Source organism: Suricata suricatta, chromosome 9, assembly GCF_006229205.1.
Source record: "Suricata suricatta isolate VVHF042 chromosome 9, meerkat_22Aug2017_6uvM2_HiC, whole genome shotgun sequence".
Taxonomy (NCBI): domain Eukaryota; kingdom Metazoa; phylum Chordata; class Mammalia; order Carnivora; family Herpestidae; genus Suricata; species Suricata suricatta.
Genome location: NC_043708.1, coordinates 102,936,472 through 102,946,180, shown reverse-complemented (window position 1 = coordinate 102,946,180; position 9,709 = coordinate 102,936,472). Strand labels below are relative to the sequence as shown.

The following is a 9,709-nucleotide window of genomic DNA, read 5'->3' as shown; positions in this document are numbered from 1 at the left end:
AACATGATTCTTTGAACCACAACTACCCATAGCCTGATGGCATCCATTCAGGCCTACCTCTGGCTGGCATTTCCTGGCTCCCTATGTGGCTAGAAAGTTACTTCTTGCTGACTCAAGAACTTCTTGCCGACTCAAGCAGCTTGGTGGAGGCACAAGCTGCTGTGGGACACCAGGTGGCCAGAGGGGAGGCAGGCGAGGGCCCACGGTGCCTCACAGGAAAGTTTACTTCCAAAGCCCTCAGCGAGGCACCTGGCATTGTAGGGAGAGCCCACTGAACCTTCCTTCAGCTTCCCTTAAAGTGGGGGGAGGGGGAGGGGGAGGGGGAGGGAGAAGGGAGGGGAGAAGGTGAGTCTTGTGCTGAGGAGACAAGAGAGAAAAGTCTTGACTTGTAAACTGGTTCAGGTCAGCTAAAAAAACAAACAAACAAAAAGTGCTTAGTGGGCAGGAATTGCAGTTAAAAGAGAGTTTGGAGAGGATTCTGTCAACTGGTTCCTAGGATGTGAGTGAGGGGGCTGAAGAGTGCGCGTGACGAGAACAAGTGTCAGCGAGGAAGAGGTTGGTGCACCAAGAGACCTAAGGGCATGGGGCGAGAGGAGTGTGAAGGGCTCAGAGAGTTACCAGAACCGGGATGAGGTGGGCAAGAAGCCAGGAGGCCAGGGGTAGAGGGAAGCGCCTGAGAAACGACAGGGAGGGAAGGAGAGATGAAGGCGCGCCCCCTAGCGGCCGGGCCGCGCCAGAGCCCTGCCCCTCAGGCCTTAAAGCCCCGCCCCAGCCCGGCGCGCAGTCTGGCGCCGGCTTCCCTTCAGTCGCGCGGCCCTATAGTTCCGGTCGTGGTGCGCGGGCGGAAAGTTTACGCGGACGGACTGGGCCGGCGATGGGAGCGGGGTGAGTGGGGGAGGCCGCGGGTCTCGAGCATTCCTCGGTTGCTTGTTGGAGCTGCAGCAGAAGGGGTCAGGGGTGGGGAGCCAGGGCCCGGCCTTTCCGCCGCCCGGTGCGGTCTCTGCGGCGCCAGTTCCGGGCCCTGCTCGTGGCCTGTGCTCCTGGCCTCCCCGCGCTCAGTGGCTCGAAGTCGTTGGCCGCTCGTAAACACCAAGATTTCGATCCCTGTCCGGGCCCTCATCGCCCCCTCTACCCATGAGAGACTTCCAGATCAAAAATTTTGTTTTGGACTGATCTTAAGGTAAAACTACACCCCCCCAGTTGCGACTCAAATGCTGGAGTGCTGTATTTCCAGGCTGGCGGTTTCGAGATGAAGTTGGAGCTGAGAACCCAGGAGGCACGCCTCAGGGCAAGGGAAGTCAGGCTGACACAGAAACCTAAGGGTAGCTGAGGACCTACCTAGAAATACCTAGAAATTCGAGTGGGACCAAAATGCTGAGAACCAAATTTACGAATGAGACATTTGTCACTGGCAGGGAAGAATGGCAAATGTGTACTTCTGTGACTTGGCACTAAGGCCACATCAGGTGGCTAGGGTCTACTCTCAGCGGTAGACTGACCTTGAGAAAGAAGCCCCGCAGTTGTTATAAGCATTATATGTAAACAGTACTTCTGGGGAAAGACGGGGGACAGGAGGGTGAGAATGAGCCCAAGTGAGAAATAATTGATGTTCTCACAAATTTGCTGGACTGTGGTGGGCAGGATTTTATATCGGGGCTAGATTGCTTGAGTGCATCATCCTTCGAGACCATGCAGTTCCCTCTTTTACTTCTGTGCTTACAACCTATGTACTAAAATGTGTTCCCATGACTTTGCCACTGTTAAGGTGGATGGACGCTCGTGCATCAGTAAGGAGAAAGCCAGCACTAGAGGTGTTGGTGGGAAGGGCAGCCTGCCAGCTCTGGTCACCGAGGCCAGTGTCACAGCCGACTTCGTGGGCTAGAGAGGATTTCTTGTACCTGATCTGCATCTTTGTATCCTATTTCCCAGCTTCCTCTGAGAGTTGAGGAAGTACTTCCCATAATCCCCAACTTTCTGTGCATGAATAGGTCTCCCCGTGGGAGCTGGATAAACCCTACTTGTGGGCAGAGGCATAGGCATCCCTAGTTATCTCTGATTGAATGAGGAGGAGAGAAAGAGATGTGTTCCTAGTGTCCAGAGTTAAAATTTATCATGTGTTTTGCCAAAGAATTAGGGTTATATCTGATGATGAGGGGTAGTCATTATCAAACATTTGTTAAGCTCATACTGTGTGCCAGTTACTGTAATAGGTCCTGAGGAGACCATTTGTGGGCAGTGCCCTTTTATTGAATTTATGGCCTAATGTAGTGTAGTTGAACCAGTGTTGTACAGGGCCTCACCTTTTGAATAACACAGCTAAGACCCAGAAAGGAAATAAAAAAGACTGCAGAGGTGAAATATTACCAAGTTGATACACCTAAGCCCGTTGTGCATTTGACACAAGAAGAAACCCACAGACTCTGAGCACCTGTTTGACTTCGTCGGGTGCAGTTTTAACAAGCTTCATTACCTGGCTTTCCAGCCCACAGTAGCCAAGAAGCAGCAAATTAGAAAGAGAAGGATGATTACAGGGGATTACTGAGGAAAGTAGAATGCAAACTTACAGGCTAAAAATTAATTACAAAAAAGGCACTAAAAACAAAGCACAACAAACTGGATGCCTTGAATGTAAGACATTGTTTCTTTTAAGACGTTGTTTCTGTGTATGTTCTACATAAGCCCCATTTTCTGGGACCTTAATGATAATTATGTAGAAAAGGGTGAAATAGGAAACACAGGGTTAGCAAATTAAATTGGAGTCTTTGCTCTGGTACTTTTCAACGTCTTTAATAAGGCCTGAACTCAATTTTTTGGGAGCATTTCTCCAGACAGTGTTCCGCAGCACATACTTGGGGGAATGTTGGTGTAAAAAAAAACCCATCAGAGTAGTAGGATGTTAGGCAGTGTTGGTGTTGAGAGGGGTGATGCCAGGTCATCATAAGAGTAAATTATGTTTAGCACGTGGTGTTTAATGAGACAGAGAAGAAGGATACACATTTTAACTTTGTCTATCAAAATGGTTATACATTTGGAATTTTTTAAAGTTTATTTATTTATTTTGAGAGAAAGAAAGCATGAGTCAGGGAGGGGCAGAGAGAGGATCCTAAGTAGGCTTCGAATATCAGTGTGAAGCCCAGTTTGGGGTCAAACCCCCGAACAACGAAATCATGACCTGAACTGAAGTTAGACATTTAACCTACTGAGCCACCCAGGTGCCCCAATATGTTAGAATTCTGAGGACTCTAGAAAAGTAATTTATATCTCTCATTTATTTAAAATAATTTTCTTTAGTGTTTATTTTTGAGGGACAGAGAGAGACAGAGCATGAGTAGGGGAGGCGCAGAGAAAGAGAGAGACACAGACTCCAAAGCAGGCTCCAGTCCAGAGCCAGATGTGAGGCTCAAACCCACGAACGATGAGATCATGATCTAAGCTGAAACCAGACGCCCAGCCAACTGAGCCACCCAGGCGCCCCTGTATCTCTCACTTAATCTTTATTGATGTTAGATACATGAAGCATGACTGTATTTGAAATGTATCTCAGGCCACTATCTGATAAAAGGGCTTTTCCTACTTTTCTTGAGTCCCAAACTCCTATTTATAACATTGCTTCCACGAACCAATGTGTTCTAAGTTCCCAGTAGTCTCTTTAGAAATGGAATTTTAGAATATCACCCATTGGCAGTTGGATACTTTACTGAAACAAGCAGTCTGGCTACCGTTAAGTGTTTTTGAAAGCGTTCTAAAAAAGAAATTAGTGAACATTTGATCTTTAATGAGTATTATCCATCCAGAGTGTTCCCTAATTGTGTGTCTGCAGTATGATTTTTATGAAGTTGTAATCAGTATAGACATATAATCCTATGACCTGCTCTTCTCAGTTACTGGTACTTTGTGTAAATATTTTTCACATTTACATATGTGACTTTTATTTATAGCTATATGAGGTTTCATTATGTCAGTAGAATGTAGTCTGCTTAGTAACAGCAGCAGCAGGCTGTGTCCCCATGAGCAGGTCTGTATATCTGTGAACTTTGTTCCTTATTTTTGAGAATAGAAATGTTTTCTTTATGCTAATTCTCCATCCATAATTTTAAAGAACTCTGTTTTCTCCATTCTGCATATTGATTTTTATACACAATTCCATAAGATAATGCCAGTTGTCACTCATATTCTTTAATTTTGTTCTTCTCCTTCAGTTAAAGCACTATTGACCGATTTATGCACAGTGCACACTACTGAGTTTGTTGCTTTCGTAATGCTTAATGATTTGCAGCTTTGTCTGATGTGGATTATGACTCTACTAGGCCTTTCATTTTTATATTTTATATTTCATTTTCATAAAAAAGGGCACCAAGCAACACAATAACTAAATAAACACATAAATACTGCTGTATTGATTAAGATAGTAACAATGCCCAAAGCTCCTGGGTGGCTCAGTCAGTTGAGCATCTGACTTGGGCTCAGGTCATGATCTCATGGTTCATGAGTTTGAGCCCTGCTTCGGGCTCTGTGCTGACTGTGGAGCCTGCCTGGGATTTTTCTCTCTCCCCCTCTCTCTGGCCCTGACCCTGCCATGTCTCTCTCTCTCTCAAAATAAATAAATAAACTTAAAGAAAAAAAAAAAGAAATACTTATGTGGTCCTTGATATATGGCCTTTTAATAGGTGATTCCAGGAGTTTTCCTCACAGTGCAGTGAACAAAGCTGCTTGCTTCCCTACCATTGAATTCTCCACAGATTTGCCTTCACCCATTTTTGCAAAGTTTGGTGAAAATTATGGCGGGGGGAAAAAACTGTTTTCCTCTCTATGACATGTGAGACCTAATCATGTTTATTTTCTACAGCATTTCTCTGTTCATAGCTGTGTGTCTGCACTCTGACTGGGAACATTGGGACCATTTTCATCATGCCAACAGTGGTGGTAATGGACGTATCCCTTTCCATGACCCGACCTGTGTCTGTTGAGGGGTCCGAGGAGTATCAGCGCAAGCACCTGGCCGCCCATGGTTTGACGATGCTGTTTGAGCACATGGCCACAAATTACAAGCTGGAGTTTACAGCCCTGGTGGTTTTCTCATCGCTCTGGGAGCTGATGGTTCCCTTCACAAGAGATTACAACACCCTTCAGGTATAAAAAGGAGTAAGTTATTGCACTACAGGGCCCACATTTTTAGGGAGGAAAACAGTGTTACGATATTGCACTGAATATGTAGAACTTGGGATTATTTAATGTTAAGTCTGTGGGTAAAATATCTATAAAATAAAGATTTATAACCTGTAAGTATTATGCCTTTGGTAGAGCTATGAGTTCGAGCTGTGAGTTGTTACCTTATTTTCTTCTCTCAGTTTTCTGGAATTCTCTTACAGAAAGGAGATGTCCAGATGTAGTGCCCCATTCCCTAAAATTCAAGGTCTTTAGGTTGCAATACTTGATTCTTTTCTATTTTCCTATAAAGCGAAGAGTTGAAAAATGGCGCTTCTTACAGAAACTTTTATTCTAGAGTAATTCAAAATTATATTTCCTCTCCAATAAATAGCTGTGATTTACAGATGCCAAGAAATTATCATTTTTAAACCTTAATTACTAGGTGTTAGTTCAAAAGATGTTGTCTGTGAAATGCCAAAGAATTTACTTTCTGAAACTATCTCTATATCATTTATATTTTCTGCAGTGCCTAGCACAGTGCCTTGCCTATAATTGAATTAAAACAGTTTAGGGGCACTTGGGTTGCTCTGTTGGTTAAGCATCTGACTCTCGATTTTGGCTCAGGTCATATCGCAGGGTTGTGCGATCGAGCCCTGCGTTGGGCTCCGCACTGGTCTTGGAGCCTGCTGGGGATTCTCTTCTGTCTCCTTCTGCCACTCATGCGCATGCTTGCTCACTCTCTCAAAATTAATCAATCAATAAAAGAAAAGAAAAGAGTTAATAATTGCTGGATAGGTTAGAAATCCAGGATCAGTGTAATTTGATTTTTTTAACTATAAGTAATAACATTTTGTTAAATATTTCTTTTATTATCTCACTTTCCTAATTTTACCCAAACACTTTTTAAAAATTGCGATGGTTTTTTTTTTAAGTTTATTTATTTTGAGATGGAGAGGGAGTGAGCCTGAGCTCAGCGCGGAGCTCAACACAGGGCTCGACCTGGGGCTCGATTCCACAACTACAGCATCATGGCCTGAGCCGACATCACGAGTCACACACTTAGCTGATTAAGCCACTCCCACGTCCCTGCACTGGATTTCTTATAAATGAGTAGTAAATTAAGGGCTTTTGGATGTTCAGCAGTTCTGAAGTTTAGAGAGTTACTATCTAAGTTGTTCATAGTAGTGGTTAAGGCCAGGGGCCCTGGAGTCCAATTGAGTGGGTTTGAATCTAGACTCTGCTAGCTCTGGGCGTGCAGCATAGGCAAGTTACCTCATCAATCTGTGCCTCAGTTTTCTCGTTTTAAAAATAGGTTAATAATCTGTACCTTATGGAGTGTTGTAATAACTAAATGCGTGAAAAGTGCCTAGGTTGGTGTGTAGGATATAGTTAGTCCTTAGTTTTTATCATTTTTTTGGATGTATTTAAAAGTTCTTCATTTTGGTTACCTTCTTCAGGGTTCCCTCACAAAGCTATGAACCCGGTGGATTCCTTACTCGTATTTGATAAGAGAATGGAATAAAGGGAAGCTGTGTTAATTTCCTTTGTGGTTGAGAAAGCCTGTCTTACACTTTTTCTTTGAGAAACTATAGAAACACAGTGTCCCCTGTGTAACATTCATGCTTTGGACAGTTTATGTTGTTTTCCAATAACAGATTAAAACAGTAAGGAGTAATGAGCAATTCTATCTTTTATTCAATTAGGAAGCACTAAGTAATATGGATGATTATGATAAAACCTGCTTGGAATCTGCATTGGTTGGTGTTTGCAATATTGTTCAGCAAGAATGGGGTGGTGCAATTCCTTGCCAGGTAATGATCAATTCTTTCTCATTGCCCTAAGTTAAAATCATTAACCACTGAAGTGCTTTGATTTTCTTTAGGCTCTGACACAGCGTGCATTGTAATTTCTATAAACTACATTATACACAATTGGTATCTTTTTAAAAGAAGGCACTAAATCAACACTACCATGCTCAGAAAATAGCACAGTTATGCCTTGAGGAAAGCATTCTCCTAGTAAATTGGCTTATTGCAAACTAGTATTGTTTGTAAAAAACATGAAGTGCTCACAGTAGAATTTTAGAACATTCCCTAGAAGGGGTTTTGAATGATATAAACATCACTGCATTATGCTCTGTCTTTATTATCTCACTGTAGCATTTATTTAGCAAACTTAACCATCTCACTGAGTTGTCTAAAAATGGGAGGAGTATGAATGTCATATAATCTGTTGCCCTCTACTTAGAGTCCATAGCAGGTCCACATTAGCATCATATCAGAACAGAGTATTAGGATAAAAAGAGAATTGGAAACTTGCTATAAATAGGTATAGACATCCCTCAGAGATATGGTGGGTTCAGTCTAGACTACCAGAATAAAGATAATATTGCAATAAAGTGAGTCAGATGAATTTTTTTGTTTCTCAGTACGCATAAAATTGTTTACACTATATTGTAGTCTGTTAAGTATATAATAGCATTATGTCAAAAAAATGTACATATCTTAATTAAAAAGTACTTTAGTGCTAAAATGCTAACCATCAGCTGAAAGTTGTAATCACTGACACAATCACTGTAACAAAGATAGCGATAATGAAAAAGTTTAAAATATTGCAAGAATTACCAAAATGTGGCACAGAGACATGAAGTGAGCAAATATGTTAGAAAATTGGTATCAATAAACTTGCTCAGTTGAAGGTTGCCACAGACCTTCGATTTGTAAAAACTGTAACATCTGAAGCACAAAACAAAAACACAAACACACACAAAAACTGAATATGCTTGTGCTTTGAGAAGTGGAAGCATATTTTAAAGAAGAAAACAAAAAATTGCTAACAGGAAAATTATAGTAATCTACAATAGTAGTCAGCAAGCTTTTTTTTTTTACACATTTATTTATTTATTTTAAGAGACAGTGCACATGCACACACATGAGCAAGCACGAACTGGGGAGGGGCAGAGAGAGGGAGAGAGAGAATCCTAAGCAAGCTTTGCAGGGTTCAGTCTCACAACCATGAGATCATGACCAGAGCTGAAATCAAAGAGTCAGACACTTAACCAGTTGAGTCACCCAGGCAGCTCAGCAACCTTTTTCTATATATATATTTTTAAAATATATTTTTCGGGGCGCCTGGGTGGCTCAGTCAGTTAAGCCTCCGACTTCGGCTCAGGTCAGATCTCACGTTTGTGGGTTCGAGCCCCGCATCAGGCTCTGTGCTGACAGCTAGCTCAGAGCCTGGAGCCTGTTTCCAGTTCTGTGTCTCCTTCTCTCTCTGTCCCTCCCCCTCTCATGCTCTGTCTCTCTCTGTATCAAAAATAAATAAAACATTTAAAAAAATTTTTTTTAATTAAAAATAAAATATATTTTTCAATGTTTTTTATTTATTTTTGAGAGACAGAGAGAGACAGTGTGAGCAGGAGAGGGTCAGAGAGAGGGACACACAGAATCCGAAAACAGGCTCCAGGCTCTTAGCTGTCAGCACCGAGCCCAACATGGGGCTCAAACTCATTAACTGTGAGATCATGACCTAAGCCAAAGTCGGAGGCTCAACCGACTGAGCCACCCAGACACCCCAAGATTTTTCTCTATTTTAGATGTTGGAGATAGATGTCTGTGACAGCTCCTCATTTCTACTGTCATGGCATGAAAGCAACCATAGATAAAAAGTAAATAAGTGAAATGGCTGTGTTGCAAACAGGCAGTGGGCCATTGCATATGATTTTTTATTATATGGTCAAACATGGATTCTTAGTAGTGTCAGTGGCATAACTGGTATTTATTTTTTACTTAAAAATAAGATTGTGATTGCTTGGGGGTGTGGAAAGGGTCAGGGGATTGACTGGAGGGATATCAGTCAATATACTACAAGGCAATTTCCTCTTCTATGAACAAATGTTATATAACGATTTACTTCTGCCCCTGCTTTTTTCAGATGCTTTGTGATAATGGAAATATTTCAAGTAATATCAAAATGAGACAGACTTTACTCAGATAATGAAGACATGGTCCGGCTGTCTAAAACCCTGGTTAATAAAATTCCACTTTAAAACAAATCTATTGATAGCAATGGATTATAAGAACAGTCACTAGTAGCTTCCACACCTAGCAGTGTTTTGGACCTGATTCACTCCAAAACTCATCAAGCAAATCTAAGTGGACCCAGGCCTAGCCCCATGCCCTCAGGATATAGGACATCTCAAATTCAGATTCCTCCTTTTGCAAAGGAAGAAAAGATATTAAAAAGCAGAAGTCTGCACGGTGCACAAGATCCTGCTTGTTACACATTTTCTGAATTTCTTCTTGGGCTTTAGAAATAAGTGCCAATCTTGGTACTTCATATGGTGCAGTCACCTAATACTGCTTTAATGCCTGTTATTATCAAGTTACAAGTCTAGGATAGGAAAAGCCAAAACAATCCTCTGAAATGCTTGGAAAGTCTACCAACCTGTGAGGTCACTGAAGCAATGAGGAAAATGATTTGTAACTACTGTCTATTGTTGGTGTATTTTGAAGGCTTTTTCAAATTACAGGCTGATTAAGAATGTATTTTAAACGTCTTA

The 9,709-nt window shown here is 41.9% G+C and overlaps 1 protein-coding gene across 3 annotated transcripts in view; it reads left to right on the top strand.

Annotated features, from left to right (window-relative positions):
* The first annotated feature begins 795 nt into the window (after positions 1–795).
* INTS14 (integrator complex subunit 14) overlaps positions 796–9,709 on the top strand; it is a 28,669-nt gene continuing 19,755 nt past the window's right edge. For 2 of the 3 annotated variants that reach the window (XM_029950758.1, XM_029950756.1), the window contains exons 1-3: positions 896–1,180; positions 4,847–5,130; positions 6,852–6,959. In XM_029950758.1, coding sequence (XP_029806618.1) covers positions 4,909–5,130; positions 6,852–6,959 — 330 coding nt within the window. In that variant the 5' untranslated portion in view covers positions 896–1,180; positions 4,847–4,908. The other variant, XM_029950757.1, reaches the window with a different exon arrangement.